General features: G+C 47.9%; 2 protein-coding genes across 8 annotated transcripts in view; both read right to left on the bottom strand.

Moving 5' to 3' along the window:
- LOC126921174 (serine/threonine-protein phosphatase 4 regulatory subunit 1-like) overlaps positions 1–26,683 on the bottom strand; it is a 147,789-nt gene that overhangs the window by 88,973 nt on the left and 32,133 nt on the right. Inside the window, exon 1 of one of the 7 annotated variants that reach the window (XM_050732507.1) lies at positions 6,758–8,021. The exons of 4 other annotated variants lie outside the window; for them this stretch is intronic. In XM_050732507.1, coding sequence (XP_050588464.1) covers positions 6,758–6,865 — 108 coding nt within the window. In that variant the 5' untranslated portion in view covers positions 6,866–8,021. Of the gene's footprint in view, positions 1–4,044; positions 6,734–6,757; positions 8,022–26,683 lie in introns of those variants that run through there. 2 more of the 7 variants (XM_050732541.1, XM_050732562.1) reach the window with 2 other exon arrangements.
- LOC126921427 (uncharacterized) overlaps positions 1–26,683 on the bottom strand; it is a 98,950-nt gene that overhangs the window by 70,083 nt on the left and 2,184 nt on the right. The window lies entirely within an intron of this gene.

The raw sequence follows: 26,683 nt of genomic DNA, 5'->3' as shown, positions 1-26,683 counted from the left end.
AATTATCGGCGACTGTAACCGGGGAACGATGTAAAACGTATATTTAGAAGCGAAACTGGAATGGCGTAATCGTGGAATGGTACGCTATTTCGGTCGAAGATTAATTCGCCGCAATAACGAGACGATGTGACCTTTCCGATCGGTATTCCTCCTTTTTTTCGTGCTCTTTCCTTTTAGGAGGCACGAACGACGCACGGGGTCGCTTTTAGAACGAGCGAGCACAAGGACTTCGTGCAAGGACGCTGGTTGTGTCGGCCAATTTTTGCGGCGGCGCACGCGAAATTTACGACACGCCGTTGAATATTACACCGAAGGTGAATATTTCACGGGCGGTCCAAGTTCAAAGAAAACGTCGTCACCGGCGCTACGAAACGTCGGCGTATCTTAAATCGGTCGTGAAAGGAGGAAGGTCCGGGGTTTCTGCTCCCCCTCTCGGTTCTCTATATCTGCATTAGAATTTGCCTGCGAAGAGAGTACCTGTGTTTTACGACTTTTCGTGGATCGTTTGGTCGAAGTCGAACGAAAACGGCACACACGGGCGGCGGGTGAACGCGTGTGCGAGGCGGCGCCGCAGTTCGCCGTTGTGTCCTCACCTAGACGCCGACGTAACACGACAACGACGCACAAAGACGACGGGGCCTAGAGAACGCGGCGGCAAAGCTTGAGACCCGATAGACGACGTTAACCGAACAAGAGGGTTGAGAATCAATTAGACGGCGAGTCACCGGAAGCAAGACATGTATGCTTCCTGGCGCGCACGTCATAGCCCATTGTTCCAAGACGAGAGACTTCATCTTCTTGACATACGAGCCACCTGCACCCTCGTTGGGTTTCCTTCGAACTTACTGTGTCTCTGCGCCGACATCGACGACAAAGACGCGAGGAAACGTAGCTGCCACCGACAATATTTACTTTGCTGCTAATCGTGCCGGTGAAACGAGGAACAAGCTGCCTCCAGACACCGATAACGCGCCATCCACACGGTAATTTGAAGAAACAAATAAGAAGATACGAGAAAATGACGGTAATTTGTAGATCGTAGATGATTGGTTCTCGAGAAACCGATGAATCATCGAAAAATCCTCGTAGTGACGCGGTCTTGATATACGATGAAAACTCCGGTCGCCATTGAGGTGCCACGATTTATTTATTAGCGGTCGTGCGGATCCCTTAAACGGTTCGATGACCGAGCGATCGTATCGCCGTTTCTGACAAATTATAAATCGTAACGAGCCGATGAAAGATCTGCGGCGCCTACACGCGGAAGGAGTGGGACGCGTACACGCGTGTTTCAACCGCGAAGAAACGCAAAGCAGCCTCATTAAGATCGAGACACGTGAGCCATAAACGAGTACGCTCCGTTTTACCTACGTCATGTAGGCGTTTTGTTGGGACGCTTCGGAATACGATTTTTTTCTTCATTTCATTCTCGATTTTATTCACAAGACAAGAATAATTGTCTCAAGTGGTCGAGATCTCGCGCGAAAAATTCCTCGTACGTGCCATCTTGATTCTCATTTTTCTTTTTGTATCTCTTCCTTGTGTTTTATTTCTCTCCCTCTCTCTTTCTCAGCGTCGAACTAGATGACGTTTGTCACGAAATAAAGTGCCTCTACGGCGTATCACTCGACAATAACTCGTGGAAAAATCAACCCTTAACGCATGCTCGCGTACGGAGAAGCTGCCCACGCGGCCGCACAAAACAATGGCGCAACGTGAAAGTACAATTATGGTAGCAGCCAAATGCGATTCGCCCACCTGACTGCGTTCCACACCTTGCACGCTTTTAGCCTGTTTGTCGCTTTCAGCCTTTGTTGTTTATCGCCACCGATAGCTATTAACGCACGCCATTATCGACATTTAGCGTTTCCTCGGACACGAATTATTGTAATTTCTTTGTCAATCGATACAACGCGCGAGGGATCTAAGAATATATCTTTTCAATCATTCGAGTGATTTCACTTTTATCAAAATATTTTATCAAAACCGTAACCGCACGTATCTACCGACGTGTAAAAAGAAATCTCTGCGTGTATCCATAGCAGTAAGTACCTACCGAATTCTCTCGTCAATTAGTTAAACGCTCCTGTTCGTTCTTCCCCCGGTTCACGAGTGCCTCGATTGTTTCGGTCCGCAATTCGAAACGCGTTATCGACGTAGAAGCTGGAATTGTTTCGTACAAACCCGAGGGTTCGATAACGGAGCGGACGTCGCCAGCCGAATTAGAATGGGGACGCGAGAGCGAGAGCGAACGAACGAACGAACGAGCGAACGAGAGAGAGAGAGAGAGAGAGAGAGAGAGAGAGAGACCAGGACAAAGAAAGAGACACGATAACTATTCTATCACAGATTTCAATATTTTAGGCTCGATCTAGCTTTTCGCGTACTAATTTACTTTCGCAACATCGACTTTTCCGCGGCGGCAGCCATCAATCTCCATTACAGCTTCCGACAGCCATCGCTCTCGGCACACCCCTTCTGCATTCGCCCTTAAGCACGTAATATCGTTACCCATTTTTGCATCCACCGTCGACACGCTTTCACCAACCGTCGTGCATCATCTCTGTCGATGCTTTTTCGCGTGAAACGTTGAAACGTTTGAGAAAGAAAGCGAACAAAATTTGAGAAACGGATAAAGAAGGAGAAGAGGAGGAGAAGAGGTGCGATGACCCCCTTCCCTTGTTAGAAAGTTCGCAGACAGGTTGGTTCGAGCACGACCGGCCCAGGTATCTTTAACTTTCCGTCGACGCGTTCTTCAACGTCCCGAACAAACAATCTTGCCACGCATTGAAATGAAAATCAGTGCAGGCAGTTGCGTCGATCTTCCTCGGCCGATAAAGTAGTTGTACCAGTTTCCTTGAAACCCTCGACTGGTCGCGACAGGTCGAACCGTGAATACCAGACATGCGGCCCCATAACGAATGCCCGTAATTTTATTTGCGCGAGCGTTCGTGACGGTAGAAGGGAAAAAAAGAAATTAATACGTTAGAAAGGACAGCGAAAAAGTAAATGATGATCGAGCGAACCGTTTTAGGAAAAAGGAAGAGCGAACACAGATAAAATGCGATTTATAGACAGGAAGAATCCCTTGCGGAAGGAAACGGATGCAGCGGACACTGACATTCGTTTACCACTTTAGCTGATGGCAAGCAACATACTACCGGGATGAGAGTTCTAATTACAGGAAAATGCAAATACTTGCAACGGAACGGCCAAGTGGTAAACTGGTAATTACAAGTACTAGAAGCTGTTTCTTAGACATTGCATATGGAACTAGGCAACGCGTTATTGCTTCGCCGACCGATATTACCTAGTTTCTTCCTTCCTCCGACAAATGGTCGTCGACAGGATCTTGTAGCATAACTAAACACTTTTTCGTGTGAACAATGACCTTTAAGTGGAGTATTTCTCATTGGAAGAATTTAATGACACCAAGTTAGTTCTCGTTTCATACGTATAAACGTCCGGGTCGTTTACTATCCTTTCACCTCCGTATGCATTAATTAAATTTAGAAAAAGGTAGAATCTCAGAGCGTGAATATCAACAACTCGATCAATCGTCGTCCAATTAAAATATCTTTAAACAAAAAACTGGCGGATAAAAATTCATTCATAAATTAACGCTCGAGAAACGGGTCACATAAATTTACCTTTTTTTCTACGTAATAATTACTTGCGCAACGTTTCTCTCGATGCACGCGTGCATACTCTCGACGTCTCTGGTATTAAAATTATAAAACGTATATTACATCTAATAAGTCAATTTCATTTTATACGAGATGAACGCGATTTAAAAGCAAAACCATTCAACCTATAACCGTTTAAAGGAAAAAGAAGAGATTAGTAGATGGCACAATTACAAGTTCATCGAACGGAACTACAGATACAGTTTAGGCAATTTCTTCCCAAGTCATCGTATAACCAAACTGCCTCAGACCCCATTAAGCCGGTTAATCAAAAGGTCCAAGTGGTAAAGATCTCCACGAAATGATCGACGGCGGTTCCACGGCGACGAGAAAGAAATTCTATCATCAATTAGCTTACCTCGTAGGTCTCTGGTATCATGGATTCGTTTCAAATCCTGAATCACGCACGACGTCGTCGGATGAGAAGGTTGAAACGACCGAAGAAAACGCGGACGATGCATAATCCTCGGTTGAAAGAGCTCGAGTCGAGTTCGTAGTCGGCGATCGATCAGGAGACGAGGTCGATGTGTTCACGTTGGTCGAAGGGAAATCGTTCGTATCGATATCGATACGTACGCGAGTATTTTTTGGGGATCCGTGACGCGGCAACGCGATTCTCACGTGTCTCTAACCCGGGCCGCCATCTTGCTCGTCCACCATGCGAAGTGAGATCTCCCCACCACCAGTCGTCGCCCCTCTTCCAACGTTGGCGAAGCGAAGTTTTTGATACGCCAATTGCCGTCGTTTGCCCATGTCTCGGTGAAAAACAAGCCTTCTTTTACGTCGTTACGATCGATTATTATCGACAGATTGCACAGATCGAAGAGCGCATACGCGAGTCTCTCGGTAGACAAATCGATTAATTTCACTTTCCGTTTCGCAATTCCATTCATACGAACGCACGATTAATGTTCGATTCACGAGAAATAACCGACTCGCTTTCGTAAGTTTATTCGTCGCAAGAGAATCGGCACGAGTAACAGTAAATTCTAAGATAAATATCAAGTACACAGTTTTTACGATTTTCCTGTATCTTCCAATTACGTGCGCTCGATCAATATGATTTCCAAACGGCTAATATACGATGCGGCTTAATAGGTTGGCACGAAATTGTTACGATACATCGTAGAGGTTAAACAGATGGAAAAGTTTCGTATAAACTTGTACTAGAAATTTATCCAGAGTTGCCTATGGAGTAATGTTGTACGATGGTTTTTAGTTTCGTACATCGTCTAAGTAGGTACCGGATAATAGTAACCGATTAAGAGAATTCTTAACCATTAACCAGTAATAATAATAATAATAAGAAAGCAATTGTTATTTCTATAGCAATATATTAAAGCAATAATTCTATTATCAACAGAGCGGCGGGACAAAAGAATTCGCGTAATGAATTCTATAATAAATTATTTACATACGATATGAACTTTATACGAACGTTTTCCATCTGTTTAAGCTTCGGAATACGCTGTATCAATTTGGCAGTAAGCTATTCTCCAATATTTTCCCCTCGATCGTCCTTTGACGCGATACACACATAACACATGCGCGGTAAAATATATACACACAGAGAGAAAGACACGAAGTGTAGAGTCGCGCGAATCTCCAATTCAGATAAAAACGATACAGTCGGGGACGAGGACGGTGGTTTCGAGATATACGCCAGGAATCATCACGAGAGCCAAGCCTCGGTCTGTGATAGCTTTCTATAACGCACGAGAAGCGGAACGTCCCGTTCGAGCTAACGCGTGAATTGCAAAACGTTGCATCATTTTAATATCGTGCAGGATGGTTTAGTTTCGCATACGTAGGCCGATGAGTCACGCTGTTCCTCTCGGTACGTTATCACAGTTCGCGCTATGGAGATTTTGGACGTCCGGTACCACGTGGCCCTCGATGGCACAACCTTGGTGATATAGTTCTCTCTATTGCCAATTCGATCGTTCGAACAACTCGAAAGCAAAAGACGAACGGGTATATACGTAGGAGGAAAGAACACGATTTTGTTCGTCTTAATAAATGACCTTGATATCACGGTAACGACGTATCCTTGAAGAATCAGGGGTCACCGATCAAAGGAACTCTCACCGCTCGTCACTCGGATCGTTTCACCTTGGTGAACCGTTGACGATCGATCGGAAGGCGACGACTCGAGCAGACGGTCTCCGTAGGCGGTGCCACGCACACTACAGACGCGTGGAGAGAATTTCGAACGTTGTACATGTTCCCTCTGCCCTTTTATAAGCACCAATCTGCTTTCATAGAGTCGGGCTATCGAATTTTCTTAGGAACGTCATCGATGACTCGCTATGGGTTCGATAGATCAAAAAATAACAAGTTGGCGTTCTTGATTAAACGTGTGCTTAAATACCGCGAATAGAGCAGTAACGCATGAAACACGGTCATCATGAACGATGCGACAAGAATGACGTTTTTATCCTGGAAAGACTTTTTCGGGTGTGTCACGACGCGTACGGTTAGGCGGTAACCAGTGTGACTCGCGCGTTCGAAAATAGAGGCGCCGCTTCGGTGGCGCGCTCGAAGCCGCCGCGGCGTTATCCGTCTTATCGCTCGGGGCATTACGTAAGCCACCATGTCGCCCACGTCTTTCGCAGAAGGGGCTTCGGTGCTTGGTCGACGAACGAAAGCTAAAAGACGAATGGAATAAGCCAGCGAGACCGCGAGCAAGGTATATATCGGAAGACAAAAGTCAAAGAGTACAGGAACAAAACGGAGTAAACAAAAGAAAAAAAAAAACGTGTGAAACGAGAGGAACGAAACAGTCGGTTATATTCGTGATACACGATCGAGTTTCAAAGGTTTCCACCTCCTCGTGACGAATGGTTGCGTCGTTGGGCGCCAGGGAATTTCGCGGCGCCTTCGAGTCCGCGTTCACGTGAACGCGATTTACTGCGCAGATTCCGAGTCACGCGGTTCTTCATTCGTACCTACGTCGCGCACACGATAACTTTTCTTTCTTTCTGTGTGTCCCGCTACTGCCCTCGGACGTCGAACTTTCCTCATCCCCACTTTTAGCGCGTCTTTAACCTCTTTCCATACGTATGACTTACGTTTTTGGTTCTTTTCCTCCTTTGTATTGTTGTGTCCCGCGACAGGAATTCACGAGGCCGCCACGCCGTAACGAATGCTGCCCGTACTTTCGCTCGGTCTCTCGTCATCTCTCGATCGGTCTGTTTACGACGATCCTTCACCTCGACACGTATTCCTTTCCTCGATGGCTTCGCGCACTTCCAATTATTCCATCGCGTCCCGATTCTTCCGCACGGGTTATCATAGGGTAACCCCGGTCGCTGTCAAATCCGTTGTTACCGGCTGAACAAATTTCCTCGTATACTGCGATTGATCATTCCTTTGTTATCGTCCTCGCGTTTATTCCCACGGGGGTTTCCGCGATATCGCGTTCGTTCCATGTTCATCGCGCACAATACGTCGGTGCGAGATACAATACGACCATACAAAATACTGTCGATTCTCACCGATTCGTCGATTGGCGCGCTTCTCTCGTGGTCGTGAAACGAGCAAACATACCGGTCGAGCGGACACGTTCCGTTCGCGTGTCGCCTCTCGCTGGTGTGTCACTGTATCGACGATCCTCCGTTGTGCGTGTCCCCCGTCACTGTCAATTTTCTGCGACTCGGCTCTGGATCGTGACGAAAGACGTCCCGAACGCGACAAACAACTCGGTCGTGTACGAGAAAGTGCGCGTAACGCACGAGCGTCGCGAAGCTGTCGTCCATGTATGTGTGAGAAAACATGTACTGACTCGCGTGCGCAGAAGCAAAGCGCACACGCGAGAGACGCAGTTTAAGCCTAAGGAGAGAGCGGCGGCGGTGGCGGCGGTTCTCTGGCTCTCGTATACTACACACTGGGTGGCCCGGGTTAGCGTACGACGCAGTTAAAATGGCCGCGAGTATGTTGTTTTCTCTCTCTTCGTTCGTCGTGCTCTCCCGTCTCGTCTTTTTTCCTTTTCCTCTTGACGGCGAGATTCGTTGACACACGCGCTGCGACAGCGGTGGCATCATCTCCGAGGATTACTGCGTTGCGTGACCGCGCGTCGTACGACGGCCGTAAGCGTGAAATCGGGAACGTGGCTGCGACATTGGTATTTTGTTGTCGTTGTCGACGTCGTGGTTGGCGGCGGAAGAAAGACATCGCGAAATCGGATAAACACCCCGATTCACGATGACACTCGCAGCAGCAGGCGCGCGCGAAGATCCGCGTGGGACTGTGCGCGCTAGCGTGAGTCCGACGCTGTGCACGTCGACACAACACACCGAACAAGATGCGACGCAAGAACGAACAGCGCCACGCTCGGCCGTCGCCGGAACTGCGAGGGTAAATAGCGCCCTGTTAAGGAGGGGAGGCAACGGGTGGGGTGGGGGTACTGGGGGAGCAGGGAGTCTCGCGTACCGAGCAGTGTACGGCCACGACGAAGGCAGAGGGAGGGGGGTGGGCGAGGGGAACGGCGGTGACGGGCAAGGGAAGAAGAAATCGAGGGATAGAGACGGAGAGAAAGAGAGAAATAGAGCAGAGAGGTGGAGGGAGGAAGGGAGACATCTCAAGAGTGCGTCGGGCCAAGTGCGCGAGTGTCGTCACATCCGGTATTCGGGGTGGCGCTGTACTGGTCCGCTTCTGTGTATGCGTGCGCGATAAAAGCCCAATGTATACGCACGCTACACGCACGCTACATTTGTGTATGTGTGTGCGTGCGTGCGTACGAGAACGCACGGGGTGGAGCGAGAACAGCGTAACGTGACACAACATCGGTCCGTGCATCGTGTACACGGAAAATTATGTAGCACAGGTCGCTGGGATTCTACCGATATGGGCTGTCACGTGAGACGAGCATATGCCTCGTTTGGCCTCTTGAAAAATTCATTGCCCCTGCTGCTTCTGTTATCGCGCGGCGAACTTTAATGCACTTGGATGGTCATCGGTATACAACGAACGATGCGATTCCGATTGCCAAGCGTCCGTGAATCAGGCCCGGTCGGTAAACGAGCGCGCGCGCACGCGTGCCACGGAACGGATACGAGTGCAACGAATTCCACGCTATGCGGAAAATCATATTTTCTATGCCGCCGGTACTGTTACGTTGTTACGCGTGGACCTCTCGTTTCCGCTGCTCGAATACTCGGCATACTGAGTGCCGTGTACCACGCTGTCATTAGCGATTCAACTATGAAATGCGCGCGATGTTACGAAACTACTATCTGTTTCATTAACCCAGTCATCTGTAATTCACGCCTGGAAGAAGCAATAACCGATCTTCCGAAAATATGCCTGACATTATACGCCTTAAAACGTAGTAACGCGATATTGGCTCAATTAGAGACAATAACTGGCGAAGAATAGCGCACGGTCGTTCTAAAAGTAGCGCAAACATCGAGCGTCAAACGATATGCTCCCGATTAAACCGGGATAAATCGCGCGAGATACGTAGATATGGTTTAGCGTAGAGGAACATTGTAGAGAAACGCCTTCGCTCAGTACGTCCCTGATTGTTACGGAATAGAGACGCGGCAGAAATAGCACCGTTCGTCGACATTCCTTATAATCCAAGCGTCTGAACGCAGGGACACACAGAGAGATTGTGTAGGACACGATGCGCGCCAACGACGACGATTCGTTCCGCGTGTACGTCTTCGCGCGTCACTATACTTTCCGCTGTGTGTAAGTACATCGTCGCACGGAAATCCGCCGCCTGTGTAACATCGTCACCCGTATATGTGCCGCTTGGTACATTCGGTTTTCTAGAAACTACCGCACCAACACACTCGTATCAGCCAATTAGATTTGTTCGTGGCCTCTGAACTGGCAGTTGTGAGAACACGCGACTCGTTGAAAGCTTTCTTCCTCGTCATGCGAACGACAAAGAGCCTCGCGCTCGCGGCTCGCGTAACGTCGTCGACGATACTGTTTTCGGTCCCTTTGTTTCATCGCTGACACCGAACTGTCAATATATCGCGAAACTCGCGATAATGTATCGCGATCACGCTCAAATCCATACACTTACGTGAAACCGATTACGTTTCGACTCGAACTCTAATTTCTGCCGTATCACCTTTTATCTCGATCTCCCGTTTCCACGCTAGCGTTGCCCGGCACTTACTATATACATCTATTTTCCTATTTTAATCGTAATCACTGTTCGCCAAACAACAAGAGTAGCTTCCGTGATCTTAACTTTAACTACGCAAACTTTCGTGGAACGCTAACCACGCGAATGGAGTATCACCGGCTGATTGACATAAAGACGAAAACCCGACGAACGTTTTGTTGTGTTATCGTTCGACACTGTCGAGGAACGACCTCGAACGGCCCGACATATATCCATATATACGTACTTTACCTGCATGCACGTACAACAGCCGCCCACAGAGAAACGTACACGGGCACATGTTTAAGAGTCACGTGGCGGTTGACGTCGCGACGATGCAGCATTTCATTCACGACGATCGATTTCATTAGCGAAACGTCGACGTTCCGCCTCGGCGAAACCTTTGAATCGACCGACGACGTTCGCGTATCACGAAATAATTTTCCACCGACATATTGATTTATCTGGTCGTGTTCGTTTCAACCGATCATCGGCTATCGATGACGTGCGTCGATAACGAGCCACTGACGTTCCGCTCAGAGACGAAAAGCTGCGCGCGTATCATGGCTATCATTTTCCTGTTGCGTTTCTCCGCGTTTATTCTCGCCCTCATCGTCGTCGTCGTAGTCGTCGATGAACGTCCCTCGGATCTTGTTTCTACGTAGATAGGTCACGTGACACATGTGACATCTATGTTGCAGTTTCTTCACGTGTTGCCGAACGTCACGCGTCGTTGCTACCGATTGTCGACCGACTATCTTTCGAACCTGAACAAACGCGCGCAGTGACGAGAGAGAGGGAGAGAAAGAGAGAGACAGGTAGAAAGAAGGTTGCGAAGGTAGCGCAAACAAGAAGAAAATGAGATTCATTGATGATGCATCGTGCACGCAAACGCTATATAACAAGGTACCCACGACAATGGAAAATAATAAGGAACGTTTGAGTGACAAGCACCGTTTCATGTTAATTAATTCCATGACGCTATCAGGTTCGTATCGCTGTCGACTTTCAACCGTGGAACGTTCGCGATTTACGAGCAATCGGCTCGAGAGTTACGTTAGAGACGCTTCCGTGTTTTTCACGATTCGAACGTACTCTGGTGCACAAATATTTACTTCGAGCTACACGCAACTGCGCTATTATATCTTCATTGCATAAAATATTACGTTGTTCCTTTTCGCCAACGGTAGACGAAAGGAATCGGCTTCTTCGAGTAGAGTTCTTTGAAATCGTCTTGATGGAAATTTTCTATCAACCGCACGAGTCTGATCGTGGTATTAAAACTCGCGTGACAGATAGCAATTTTGTGTCCATTACGCGATTGAACGTTAAATTGGCATCGAGTAGGAAGCAATAAAACCAGATACGTATGACGCGTTATCAATGCGACGAATAAATCGCGTAAACGTGTCCCTGCCCGTTTACTGCGCCTCCCAAGTCTGAATATGATATACTTTTAATTTTCGTTTACGACATCTCTTATCGATCGACAGCACGATGAAATCTTTGCCAGAAAACATACAGGAACATATGCACGTTATCATATGGAAAATTAAACCGTTTATTTTATTCCCCGGGGTCGTCGAAAAAATGACGTTCAAAGAAGAAGATGAACAGTGGAACGAGAGATAGTGACGCGCGGATCAACGAGGTCTGAGACGTCAGACGAGGATCCGACGATTGCTCGTCGGAACTTTCGCGTAAACATGCTTTGAGATTACTTCCCTAACACTATCGAGGGAATTATCAATTAGAATTAATTAGCAATTAAGCCAGCCGGCGGACCAACTTGCCACGAGTTACCTCGTGCTACTTGCCTCGACGACGTTGCAAAGAGAGAGAAGGAGAGAAAGGGAGAGAGGGACTTTAGAGGAGTCGTCGGCACGGATCAACCCGGCAGCGCTCTCATTCAACTGGATTTTGCCTCGAGATTCGCTTAAGCACTCCTTACAATAATCGCTGAGAAATTGTCTGACGATACTCCCGGTTCTCCCTTTAACGAACCGTGAATACCAGCGCGACCGATCGATAGTGCGGCACATTTGAAAAATTATAACGGAAACAGAGCGATCCGCGCGAAAATCAGTCAGAAAGAGAGGAAAAAGAGGAGAATGTAATCTTGCATGACCTTTAACACGTAATTAATAACGCGATATTCGGTACGATGGCATTAGAAGTTTCTTTGTTTCGAAGCTGGCTGCAGATCTACGAATCGTCGTTTGACAAAAAGCTAAAATAGAGCAATTCACGATCGATCAAATTCCCATTGAATGGATCAAGGTAAAGTTCGCGCGAGATCGTCTGGTATTCGTCGCACAAGCATTCGAGTCATAATTTCTCATAGTGCAAAGAACCGGTTCCTACGTAGGCAGTACGAGTGACTCACGAATTTTCTCAAGATTCCACCACCGCGGACATGTTCGTAAGAACGATTTCATAGACTCGATGAACAAGCGATTCGCGGTACTACGTTCTTGTTGTCTGCTGACTGAGAAAACGGAAACCAATATCCCTGATTTGCGTACAATAAGGTCGTACGCTATAGCGGACGATGATGATTATGTATGATGACGTAATCGTCACTTCAGAGTCTCGTCATTCTAATGAATGGTGACGAAGATGAGGGCAATTTCCAAAGAGCAACATGATTCACAAATTTTCGAGTGAGCTATTATCAATCGACGATAATAGCAGGCGTCTAGAGCACGATGATAGAACGAGTCTCGCGTAGGTGGAATTTTCATTCGCGAACTCTCGTGAATCATACTATAGCGGCAGTGTATAAACGAATTGATAGTGTCGCGCTGACGTTCGTTTCTTATCTGCCAGATATATACCTCTTTCCTATTGTCGCGCAAACATTCTGTGATTCGAGGAACCATATACTTGTATGTCCCTTGATTATTAACAAATAGATCCTAGAACTTAGTAAGCAGTAAGAACGCGGTAGTTTCCGATGAAAACGATAAAAAGGGGAAAAGAAAAAAACGAAAAAAGGAAAACGTGGAGAGGAATGAATAAAACGTTTCCGGCGAGAAGAGAGGAAGACTTTGAGAAAGAGCGAGAACACGCGAACAACAAGGAGAAAGAGGTCTTGAACTTGCTGCGAAGTCCCAAGAGGAAACTATTACTGCGCGCGGCGGTTATTCAAAGTGGGGTGGCACGATGGTGGCGATGGACTCTCGGTTCTCAGTGACACGAAGAAAGAAACACAAGCGGACGAAGAAAAGTCATGAACGGACGGAGAAGCAACGGAGGACGCCGGGGACACCCGGGCAAAGAAAGAGCGAGAGAGGAAAGGGAGAGAGTATTTTTAGCGGTTACACATTGTTGTTGACTGCTTCTGGCGACATTGAACCGCGGGCTCGCGAGAGAGAGCAGCCTGTAAAGTAACGCAGCGGTGGCCTGCGCGCACGCTCCGCACGCACACGCGTGCTCCTCGCGAAAACATCTTTCGTGGGGTCGCAAAATATCTACTGGACCCGTGTACCACTAGCGCGCGCAAAATTACAAGAGTTTCATACTTTGTCTAGACGTCTTTGTTCAAATTTCTTCAAACTACTTCAGTTCTCATTTATATATCTATATTTCATTTTGTTATCATATTATAATAACAATTCATCGTATGGATCGATTTGAAAGAGATTTGTTTTCTTGTTTGATACAAAAAAAGTTAGACACCGATGCAACTTAAAAATATCTAAAACGTAGGAAGAATTGCTTTGTTCTCAACCATCGAGTTAAGACTCGTCAAACGTTTCTCTTATTACTTTATAACAAATACTACAAAAATAGAATTTATTTTCCTCGTCTCTTGAAAAATAGCTTTATCACAATCGCGTCATTGTTCTTTCGCTATGGCAACACGACGAACGTACTCCTTTCGCTCTCCATTTCGTGGCAGCTGCACGAATCTAAAATCCATTAGAAACGCAATGTATGTTTGTTATCGAATCGATATCGACATATCGTGTAATTTTGGCTCGATTCTCTATTGCGTTTTCCGAGCTCCTAACCAGACTGACCTTACACGATACGTTTCACGCAGCTTGGCGAGCCACGACCGTTTCCTCAGATAACGAATTCATTCACAAGCAGCGGCCACGATTCAAGCCGGCCCGTACTGGTTAACGAATCCGGCATGCGCTCTGAAATTCAACCGAAAGCTACGCGATAACCAGCCAACGCGACGAGGGAATGCAAGGCAAACGCTCCGGTTTTAAATTTTGTTCGTGAAAGGACAAGGAAAGTGTTCGTGTTGTCACAGGGTCTCGTTTCGCGTTTGCTCTTTGGTTTCCACTCGTAACGCTTCGATTGACGAGCTCGGGACGCATGAGTCAGGATCCCTAACGCGTTATTGGAATTTTTCCGAATCATCGGGCAAACGCGCGGTATTTTCTGCGCGAATTCTTTCCTCGCGAATCAACGCGCGCACGCGTCTCTCCCTTTTTCACTTTTCTTTTTCCGATCGGGAAAGTTGGGCGCGAGAGAATTTCCTTTGTCGAGCGTCAAAGTCGCGACATGGGGTAAAAATTCCCCTCTCGCCCAATCTTTATTCTATTCTCGAGCACAATGCGTATTATCCGCGTATCATCGGCAAACTCTGACGTGTCTCTGATATGTTTCTCTTTCCAGTAGTTCAAAGTTGTTAAATTTTAGTCGACCGTCAATCGGAAGTTACTCGAGATGCGAAAGAAACAGAGCGATAAAGATCTGCAACTTCACATGCTCCAAACGTATCGTGCGTTTCTGCACGGAAAAATATCCGTGATTCGTACTGTTATTCTCTGTGTCTGGTTTTCACTCGTATCCCTTTACCCTGGCAATGTATACTATAGGCGTAACGGGTATGCAAAAGATAACAGCACGTAAAAGAGGGAATATCACAGGGACGAGAAAAAAGCTGAAGATAGATAGGAATAAGGAATATCAAGGTGGGGAAAAGTGAGAGATTGGCAGCGATGCATCCAAAAATGATGCAAAACTCACGCGCATAGTTCACACGCAAACACTTTCAAATTACTCGTCCGCGTTTCAGCTTTCAGTGTAAAACAGATTCTACACGACGTGTAACGCGGTTAAATGAATTGCTCTCGTGATGCAAGCCGTTGCGGTTAACAGAGGTATTCGCTAAGATAGGTGCAAATATTGAATGGATTATCAGCGAATAATAAGAGTCGCACGAAACGCGTTCAAACCGCTCTCGTACGATATCGTGCAGGCGTTTACGTGTATGCGTTCGTACACGCGTCATTCAAACGGTAATAAAATATTCCAAGAATGAAGGATATATTGCTATAGTAATAACACGTGTGAATGGTTACTCACGCCATACGCGCCGCTTCGGTGTATACACGATCTCGTTGCTTAGATAAACTTACCTGCAACAGAACGAAAAAGTCATTCATTAGCGGTCGAGCAGGGAGGACGATTAATGGTGTGCGAGCACACGCGTTATATTTTTAGCAAATCGGTGAATTTCTCGCGTTTCAGCCTTGCAATTAGCTCGTTAGTGTCGTGACCTCAGGTAACAGGAACGCGTGCACCATCGGCGACCTACATCGTGTTCTTAAATCGCTCGATTTACCCGATCTTGATCGCGACCGGGTCAGGGATATAAATACGTACTCGTTGAACGTTACCGCTTCATCGTATCCTCTGAGAGAGGAAGAAGGCCATTGGTAACGCGACACGATTCATTACGACGGGTGAGGCTAGTCCTGACGCCATCGAGGAGCAGACTTCTCCATCGCATTATCAGCGAGCCGGTTATTTGTACAGTTTTCTTTCGTGCATAGACGTCCGCATTCGCGAAAAGTGTCGATTTGGCAGAGGGCACCGTTGGCATGGCCCTCGTTGGAACGGGCCGCGCCAGATTGTCGCGATCAGGACAATGATCTCTGGGCTCGCTGGCTGCTACCCCAACCTAACACCCGAAGATCTTTCTGTCGATCCTACAAAAGCGTCACGAAACGCGTACGGTGCCGCACCACCTGGACCTTGAATTCATCTTAGCCCGCTCGGCTCTCTCTCTCTCTCTTTCTCTCTCTCTCTCTCTCTCTCTCTCTCTCTCTTCATCCCCATGCTGTTTTCTTTTCTTCTCTCTGTCATTCGTGCCACATGCACGCGCATACACAAACAAGCGTTTGGCTCAGGGTGCTCCGCCTAAAGGGACCCGCATCTGCCACCTTGTGCCGCCGCGTGTTTCGCCGGTATCTTGACTGGGGCGATAATTGCTCGCCCATCGTCGCGATCCTCATTGCGATTTATCCTCGTCAGTCTTTTGAAAAGTCGTTGATTTCAGTCACGTGAACCGCCGGTTAATTAAATGTCTGCCAAAAAAAAAATAACTAAAAAAGTGAAAACATCGTGGTCGTGCGAACACCGACAGGTAGAAAGCACACGAGAGATACGGTGTGCATAGCGAAATACGTTCTCGATGGTGTGTTCCAGCACGGGGGGAAGGGTGGCAGGTGGTGGGCCAGGGTATTCAAGAATCCTCCAGACTCGAGAAACGTTTACGGGCGGCACGTTCGGTGTGCGTAACAGCTTGTAATTTATCTCTCTACTAGCATGGAAAATGAATAGGTATTTGTCGGATAAGGAATATCGTTGTCTGTATCGGCAAAGACGTCGACACCAAGTTTGTGTCGCGAAACACAGAGAAATAACTCGAGTGAAAGACACCATGCACCTAACGCGACATATTGTACGAGCATTGCGTAAATCCCAACTCTTAACATAGTTTTAAAATATCTGGTGCAAGAGAGGTGTAATCGCGTAGGTGGTTTGGCGGGAAACCACGGATTAATTTAAAACCGGCGGAAAAGAAGAGAAAGAATGAGGAGGATCGTAAACGAACGAGCAGCTTAACGTCGAGTGCTTCTAGGTGGTTGAAGGTGGTGAAATGAGCGAGGGATGGGCGAGGACGAGTGCACGGAGAAGAGAACGGGGATGAGGAGGAGAAAGAGACGGCGAAAAAGGTAAAGAAAAAGGAGAAAAGGATAAGACAGGATAAAAGAGAAAAAGAGAGGCGAAAAAAAGGAAAGGCGAAGGCAGGGAGGCTTAAGCAGGGGGCAGCAGGTGATGCACCAGGTGGAGGACGACGGCGCGTGCGCCGTTTTGCCCCCCGCCTTCCGGTCACGTGCCTGAGCCTCAACCCCTCGCCCCCACCCAACCATCTCTTCGTAGAATTCTCTTTCGTTTCTCTTTCTTTCGTCTCCACTCTACAGAGAACTTATAACTCGGCACTTTAGACACCTTAATACGTCGATTCTTTCGGTCATTAATTGACCAACTTTATCGTAACCATACTCTTTCTTACCGTAACTGTCATTCGCCAAAAGAACAATGTGAAAAGCGGCGTTTTTCGAGAGAAGAGAATAGTTCTTTTTCAAAATAAATAGAAGGGTAAACGTGTTGGCGAAAGAACGAAATTATTAGTACGGTTAATAGTGGACAACCTAAAGACGCTAATCTCGCTTTACTACGCGTGCTTTGAAATGCCTTTTGTTTCTCTTCCTTCCGAGAGTTGGCGAAGCCGACAGATGTCAGAGAAACAGAGACAGAAAGCAGAGAAAGGTGTAGCGACAGTGTAGCAGCACCGCTACTCCTAACAATCCTCCGTCCATTATCTTTTGTATTTATTTCACCAAACTTTTATTGCTTGTTCTTATCCGTCCGTCTCTTTTGCCCCGTTCTTTCTTTGGGTTCGACCGCGAAGGCACGAAGGGCGAACGAACGGACAGGAAGTCAGATAACCATCGACCCTAGCCGCCTGCCGCCTTCAAGAACCGAGTGCTCTGTTTCAGAGATCCCTTGCTCTTCGGGGATTCTCGCCACTTACCGATTCGTCTTCACCGGTGAAAAAATATTTGTCGGGTGCAACGGTAAAAATACGCCACGACGACGGCCACCAATGACGCCGAATGTAGATGATACCGGAAGGAGTAACCCTACCATGAATTTTCCTTTCTTTGAAAACAAACACGGCGAAAAAGTAAAACAAACCAGGCAGAAGGAACGAGGGCAGACTAGTGGATGCCAGAGTTAAGATTATGCAATCCTTTAAAAGATAAACTAGTAGAAACAGGATCTGCGGCCGATGGTTTTATCTTGGTCCACGGAACCACGCGTGAGCCACCGAAAATTCGTGGAATGCTTAGAGCTGCAACTGCTGGACGAACGTGCGCTACACGCCGACCACAATGATACAACGCGCGTCTGTATCGGATGCTTGAATCTTTTTGTGCTTAGCTCGTGTCTAGCCGGCGAAAGATAATACTGTTTCGAGATAGAGTCTTTCGAGATAGAACGACGACGACTGATGCGCGTCGTTGTCCTTACGATCGTTACGTCATGTAGATCCTTGGAAGTCACCCGAGCGTATGTTTTACCGACGCGCTTAGTTTCTTCGATCCGTCCACCTTCCGGTAGAACGTAGAAACGTATCTCGGTATAATCGAAGATTCTGGAAAAAAAAGGCGAATCCAATTGAACGCTCCAGCGGGGGTTTTCGCGGTGCATCTGTTTCGCTGGGACGCAACAGCGTTATTTTTTCCAAGGGGGTCGATAGGTTGAAAGTATTCCGAAAGAAGCCAACTCACCTTCTCGTGGCTTCTCGGTAAATATACTCGGCTCGTACGTGGCCGTGTGCATCTGTGTGCCCGGTGCATGGCCACGTGCCACGTGCGTGTCAGCTGCAATACGACGAGGAGTTTGGGTTCTTCTCGATCCCGCGTGTGCACGCGTAAAGGAAGCTGTCTATGGTCGGCCCTCCTTTGGCGATTTTATCGACGGGCCGAGACACCGGCGCACAACCCGCGACCAACGAGCTCCAGCCTCTGCACAGACCGAGAAGGAGAAAGGAAACGAAGAAGAAAAGAAAGGAAGAGAAAAAGCCGACACCACGATCCACGACTACGTAACGTAGGTCGAAGAGAAGAAAGGGCGGAAGAGGGTTCAGGAAACCGCGCGTATAGGAAAGCAGATATACACACGGCACAGTCCTGGCTACCTGCACGGTCTACTCTAAATTTTTCGATCCCACCACCCAGTGGCGGGTAGCACCCCGCAGCGGAACACGCGCGGGGATGGAGGCGATCCAGCAAGAAAAAGGTGTACAATGCTACGAAATCACTTCATCGAAAGCCTCGGCAGATGCTACCATGAGGTGTGCACGTTGTGTTGTGCAGGCTCGGAGAAAGGGAACGAGCGCCGTGCATCTCCTGCCTCTCTTTTTTACTCTCTTTCGTCCTTCCCCTCTCTTTCCGTGGCACACGCTTGCGGCTGGAAACCGGGGAAAAAATGCATTAATTTCCCTGCGCTGATAGACCCAAACAGATGTCCACCGGGAGAGGGACACGATTCACCTTCTGTGCCGCACGTGCCACTTTCTTTCGATACTTTCCGCTTCGACCAAGATATACGCCTCGTAAGCTCGAGGTAAGTATATGTAAGTGGGTATATCGTGATCTTACGTAACACGAAATGTCTGATGGTACGACGCAGAAGACCTCAGGATACGCCTGGAGAATGTTAATCTTCGTTTAATCGAGCCCTGCTTCTGGGACCAAGACTGGTTTGAAAACTGCTCGCCAGGGTTAGCGGATTACCACGACGCACAATGGTCTCATTAAAATAGGAATGCAGTTCCTATGACACAAAGTACGTGGCCGGTTACTAACGCGATAAGGACAACCATGCCCGAAATCGTCGTCGATGATACGTGATTCGCGTTCGATCGATCTCGTTTAAGCGTAAAGTGCCATTTCACGCAGGAAGCAACTGTCGGTTTACTACGCGTGCAATTATCATTTTATTCTCGTTTCACTACGATCTCGGGTGAACAGCTGTCAGTTTCGCTTGCGCGACGCGATCGATCGATCGATCGCGCGATATCCATGAGTTTCGCAATGAAATAACTGTTAAGGAAAGTGCAAGCGAATCTAGGCGCACGTACTTTTGTAATGGTCAATGGGCATCGTTAAATGCGATCAGAGTGTTTACGCTTCGAGCTTCGATAAGCGTGACATATGTTCCCCAAAGAGAATAAATTACGGCGAGGGTAAATGAAAACCCACTTATGAATCGTAATACCCCAACCTGTGCCTTAGATGTTTGTTAAAATTATCATCAATCGAAAGATTTCTGAATAAACAAACGCTTCATTTTTCATTCGACAACTGCACCATACGAGGTAATCTTTGTGCGACACGGTGCAAGATGCATTTTACGATGCTCTACTGATAGAACGAGTTGCGAACGTACAAGTGCCATGTTTTCACAATGACAACCTCCGATCGAGCGATTTGAAAGGAAGAATGAAAGGACAAGCGCCTCGTTTTTGGAGCGACTACACGATATAAAGTAATCTTCGGATAATCTTCATCGACCAAAAGCAATCTCTAAGAGAACAAGGGCTCTATTTTCCAGAAGCAACTGCCAATCGTTGAACTTGGAAACTCCGCCCAAAATTCTTTTGTTCACTTTCTGCATTAAGCGAAACGACGATCGATTTTCCCCAAATAGAATGCTTTTCCATAAAATCCATATTTACAGATCCCAACTGTACAAACGATCGGAATCGCTGTACTCTTACGATGAAAGCTGACCTGCAGGTTGGACGAAGCCGACCCCTGGCTGTAGCGCGTCGTCGTTTGCACGAAATAATGTCCGGATCCCCCTGACTGTGGAGAAAGGGTTTAGGACCGCGACGTCTGTTTCGCTTGAATTATATACATGTGCGTATCGAGGAAGAAGAAGGAACGGCGACGGAGGGCCGAAGCGAGGCAGATTCGAGTAAAAATCTACGGTGGAAGGGCAACACGAGGGGAGGGAGAGGAGGAGGTCGAGGGCCTAAAGGAAACACATGCCAGGAAGGCTCGTGCCACGACGATCTAAGCCGTATCTCGTGAGGTTGCAGCTGCCCTGCACCACCGCCGCAAATTGCCTCTCCCTCCCCCCTTAAGCCCCTTTCCCGACCCCTCCTCTTTCACCAGCACCCTTGTTGGCTCTGCACGATAGTCGGGGCACGAAGTCGAAGAACTTGGAATAGAGGGGTCTGGCTTCTTTAAAGCGAGCCGGCGAACCAACGAATTGTACGTTCATATTTACGAACACACAGGGCCAAAACTTATTCTTTTTCTTCTTCTCCTTCTTCTTCTTCTTCTTCTTTCGCTTTCCATCTAACTCTGGGTTCTGTGACTCGAAACTTTCCGTGCCACTGTGGGGCCCCGGATGCGCGTCGAGATATAGCGAGACGAAGCGCTCGGGTGCCACCGTCGCGTCGTCTCGCGAAAGTGGGGACGAGGCCGCTTCGAGGAAGGGTACGAGAGAGGGGCCCATTGGATCCTGGCGCGGCGTGCTTCGCACCTGGAGCCTCACAAAGTACGCAGAAACGTTGGCTCGTGTTCGATCCCGTCGATGTGGAAGGACACGCGGCTCCGGCAAGCGTGAAAGTTCTAAAGTTACGAGTGTAAGATGGTGATTAGGAGATTATCGGCGTGATAACGCTCATTCTGACAGACTCTAATGTCTTTCTTAAATATGATAATATGTATTAAAAGAAGGAAGAAATTATTAATGTATTCCTAATGGCGAAGCGAAGCGAGAGCTAATGAATGAGGAGATAGCAAGAAGCCAGACCAGTGACGAAACGAAATATTCATGAAATCAGTCTGTTTGGCTAGAAAATCAATTAAGGGTACCACACGTATGGTGCGCAACGAGGACCCCGTGGCGTTGATATATTTTGGCAACAGGGCAACAAATTCGATGGGTGGGAAGGAGAAAGAAAACGTGAGAGAGCAAGAGAGGCCCCAGCGGGCCACGGCTGGCTGGACAAATTCGATCGTTGTCGGCAGTTTGACGGCTATTGGGCAGAGAGATATATTCAGTTACCAGGTTTAACACGAGACGCGCGTCGTAACACGATAACTGGTCGCTCTTTCGTGTTCCCCTAAGAGGCCACAGCGGCGAGGAGCGCTAACGACGACTCTTTCGTATGATCAAATTTTCGACTATCGAATATTCATCGACCAACGGAAAGAGGGGACCCAGGACGGTTCCTTTTGTACGGATCAAGTCGACGAATTTTGTGTCCTCTTTCCCTGTGTCAGCCACGGTGCCACGAACAAATCACACAGGCACACCGCTCCGAGATTGGAGCCGCTTTATATTGGTCTAGGCGGTTCACCTGCTAATCGAACTCGGAATATTTTAACGAAATTCAATGGGAGGACGATCGCGATAACGTCGAACAATGCACACTCGAGTCTCGAGGTGTCCTAGAAACCGAACTTAAGCCCCGAAGTTTACCCGATCGCCTTTATTCCTCAGAACTCTTCTCTCTATCTACGGGAATGGCTCTCGAAGAGTACTTTACGCCTGCTGTTCGCCCTTCTTACAGGATCGTCGGCCGTCGTGAGCGAGCAGGAGGCGTACAGTACCACCCTAACCTTTCTTTCTGTCGCCTTTTTCCTTTCTTTCTTTCGCTTTGGTGTCTGAACGGTGGTAGAAGTAGCCGCGGGTTATTGCCGGGCCGATGTCATTTTCTCTCGTTGGCGAAAGGCTTGAGGGAGAAAAGCGGGTGGCAGGAAGAGGCGAAGGAAGGCTAGAAGTGACTGCGGAGAAACACTTAGTCGGTGACGCGTTTAATGTACGTCAAAGGGCTGTCGTTGTCGTCATCGGGGCTTCTAGTACTTCGTCGCTATTTAACGTTGTCCCTGCCGTTCAAGATGCCCTGAACGAGATAACCGATGAAAAACGCCGGCCTTAACAGCCGAGAAGACTCGGCGGAACGTCATCGACCCCCGATCCCCCTCCCCCACCGCAACCCCTTTTCTTCGTCGTACAGAGACAGTAGGGTAAAAGGACACGGGCGGCGCAGCAGGATTAAAAGGATCGGCAATGGACGCTGTCGCGATGGTCCTTTGACCACCCTCGACGTATTTAAACGAGCCATCGACCCGGCGTGCGTCTGTGTTCCGTTGGCGGAACGTGTATACGCGCACCCTCCTGTCCGAACACGTTCTGACGGCTGCTCTTTCCTCTCGACTATATACGCGCCTATACCACACATATTCACGAGTATATCCGTCGAGCGAGGATTGGTTTTCAAGTCGCAAGAAGAAAAGGATACGTGTCCTTCGAAACATATACTGCCAGATAAAGTAGAATTGCGTAACTCCGCACGAAGGGGATATGTTCGTCAAAAAATAAGGTCGCGCATCTTTGAATCTTTTCAAATGCATTGCCGGGATACGCGTATCCGAGCGTCTCTCGAGCCGGCTCCTTCTGTACCAGATATTTCCGCCCTGACTATTTTACCCTGGATTGCTCCGGTTCCGTGAACACGTAGTTTCATGCAACTTTATGAGCATTGCTCGGTTATATTTATGTCATGATTCGCGCTTTGCATGTCCGCGGAAGCGAATGGATGCAGCGCAACGAGCTCGCCTCTTGTATTAAACCGCTAACAAAGAACAGCTTTATTAGGAATGCTAACGCGTTCTTTCTTCCTTCTCAGTCTTCATCTCTCTCTTCATCTCCTCTTTCTATTCTCATGCTCGTCATCAGCGACTTATTAACCTGCGTATTAATGCCCGGCATTTAAAGCAATCAAGCGTGCTCCGTTTCAAAAGAACGATCCACTTTGCTGGATGGACGGTTTCCTGGGATAAAATACCATCTGTCAATTTCCTCGGAGACGGTTTCGAGGAATTAACGCGAGGATTTACTCGCTGGCGCCTCTGGACGGGAATCTGTTGCCAGAATCTGCTCTTTTATTCGCCTCGATGAGACGGCGCAACGAAATATCCACTCGAGAAGGAATTGTTCGGGCGAAAGAGACACGGTGGCTGCACGAATTTCTCTCTTTCGCCACAGTATCCATCCCCGTGAAACGCTACCGCGCCGGAGGTGAACGGAGAAAATCGGAAGCGTTGCCGCGAGAACGCCCTTCGAAATGGTCGTTACCGGGGCCCTGCTGATTATCTAAGGGCGGACGTCATTTCCGCGTGGGCGTATGCCTTCGGGGGTCGAAGGGAGCACGCGGGTCCCCGCGCACACCCCCTTTCTGCTATTTCAGGATTAGACTCGTCCATTGCCAGACTCGACAGCTGGGGTAGATTTTTGAAATTCCAGCTGCTGCCTATTTCCTACGGTCTTCCGGTGGAATTTCATCGATCTGTTTCTCCACATTGTTGGCCGAGACGCCAGCTCGGCCAGACAGGGTGAAACGAACTTTAATTCGCACGCGAGACAATGTTTCCACTCGATACATGGCGAAGCAAGAGGGTTGGGTCGATTTCGATCCAGCTTTTATCGGACCGTTTACGCGGAAGCCGATCGATAGCGGAAATATTTAATGTCAAATGTGATAAACGACAGGGTTCGCGCTAGGTATTCCACTCTACGAGGAGTATATTTATCGTCAAACGTTTTGGTCATGGCGCCGTTTCTATGGAAAAGCGTAACTTTCTACGAGTGTCGCGTATACTTGCGTCGATCGTGGTTTTGATTCATTAAATTATCTAATCAACCAGACAATCGATTTCGTTTACGAGATCCCGATATAACATATCTTACTCGTTCCTTTTTTATCGCCACTTACACAAATTATCTTACGAATCGTGGGTATTATGCGTCAGGTATCATGCGTCAGGTAATATACGTCACTGTAGCGATACATAATACCAAGAATTAATAGTTCTGAAAATTTCATATACAAAATGAGTCGACAGAAACGATGATCTAAGGTAACTCATTGTCTACTCATCGCATTTAAATATATCAAACTCTGGCAAATACTCTACCATTGCCTTCACCAAGTATCCTGACTTTCCCCTGAAACATTAATCACCGAAATTTCCACTGCCTATTCTTCGCTGCTGCAAACTGCTCGGTTGGGGTACGGCGAACGACGAAACAAATAAGGAACGCGCGACGCCTGGTCCGAAAATGGAACAACAAAAACGTTCGATAATCACAGGTTTGCCGAGCGACTAGAGTACATATGTAGCAGAAAGCTGATGTCTGTGGGCATCGGTCGTCGATCGCTACAGCATATATTTTTTCATCCAGTCGGTCGATGGGCGCCCCTGAAGCGGGACCCAGAGGGTGCATCGGAATCGTAGAGGTCCGAGGGTAACAAACGCGAGTAAAATGGATAAAGGCTACACCTGGCCTCCGGATGGTCGACGGCGGCACGCGCTGCTCTCTCTCTCTCTCTCTCTCTCTCTCTCTCTCTCTCTCTCTCTCTCTCTTTCTCTTCTTCTTTTTCTCTCTCTCACTCGTTCTCTCCGTGCAGATAGGTCTCGTTTTCCCCCCCGAATGTACACACCTGCCCCTCACCGACACGCATGCACGTCGCTATGACTGTGCGCGCAGCGAGGGTCGTAAATGCACACGGATTACTCCCGGCGATGCCAGTGGTATGGAGGATAGAAAGAGAAAGTGAACGAGGCAGAGTGAGAAAGGGGAAAGAGGAGAGGCTACGACGCAACTAGAACATAGTTAGCCCGCTGCGATTCCGACATGTTATTTCCTAGGATGGTAGACAGAGGAGGCTGTCTGACTCGAGTCGAGGTCCTTTGACCGGTGAATAAACTTTGCGCGAAGAAAAGGGTGCTCGACGAGCTTACTTATGTATACGACGCATTAATGCCGACCAACCACCGTACCGGTTCAACTTGCCGCGGGATAACGAAATAACCGTAAATCTTGATAATCGATTTTTGTATCCGGAGCGCAGTATTTTTGCAGAATTTAATGGAGAATTTTTGGAGATCTGTTCTAGAGTTAGAGATATCGGTAGATTCGAAGCGTACGTTAAACATTTTAGAAAGAAACGTTGGATAAAACCTTACGATTCATCGTCATTGTAAGTACTACCGGTATCTAGGATGTTCCATGATATTTGTTTAACGTCCGAATTCAATTTCATACGCATTGTCGATGGCAAACTTCTTCGTGACAATGTCAAAAGTTTTGTCGAAATGTCCTAGTTTACAAAAGGGGTGAAAGTTCCTCGTATGCGGAATCCTGCAGCTAGTTTACGATTACGACTTCAGCAAGTCTTTCGAAACTTTTATCAAACATCTGTGACAAACTATAGAAACAATTACTGTTTTCAGACATCGTAACGTCTAACAAACAAAGTATACACATGGGTGAAAGAGTGATTCTCTTTGATTCTTCATCTACGTAGGACACAACAACGTGATTGCAAGTAACTTTCGCTGGGAGATCGTCGCGACGACAGTAGAGAGGCGGCGAAACGAGAGGATGAAGGGACCTAGAGAAGCCTAAGAGCCGGCTGCTGCCAGCAACGATACCGTTTCTCGTGGTTGCTTCTCCGATGCATAGCCTCTCTGTGTTTGCAACCCTCCGCTTCGCCAACTTTGCCATTCCAACGATGCGCCCTTAATCCCTTTTCCGTTGGCGCGTCACCGAAGAAGTTGACGTTTACGCCCCTTTGAAACTTGCCGCCTAGAAACTTGGCCGCTCCGTAACGAGGTGCCGACGATATCGTCGACTCGACGGGAACATTTTCGAAATTGCGCGGAAGACCAGAAAGTCGCGAGAGGCACGCGACGAACTATCCAGATGGGCGCGAGGTCGTGGAGGAGGACGGCGAGAAGGAAACGAGCAAAAAACGCGAGATTAACGGGTTCGAATCGTCCAATTAATTTCAGAGAAACGCGCAAATAGCGAGAGCCGCCAATAACCGGGGAGTTACAAAGGTAAACGAGCTTTGTAGAAACGTGACCGCGCAAGAGCGAAGTTACACGTGTAATGCCGCCCCCTGATGACGTTGATGGTGGTGATGGTGGTGGTTCGTTTGTTCGGCTGTAACACGGACGGACTTTTCTTC

This window comes from Bombus affinis, chromosome 1 (genome assembly GCF_024516045.1).
Source record: "Bombus affinis isolate iyBomAffi1 chromosome 1, iyBomAffi1.2, whole genome shotgun sequence".
NCBI classification, from domain to species: domain Eukaryota; kingdom Metazoa; phylum Arthropoda; class Insecta; order Hymenoptera; family Apidae; genus Bombus; species Bombus affinis.
The sequence above is the reverse complement of the archived record's forward strand: the minus strand, read 5'-3'. Positions and strand labels throughout refer to the sequence as shown.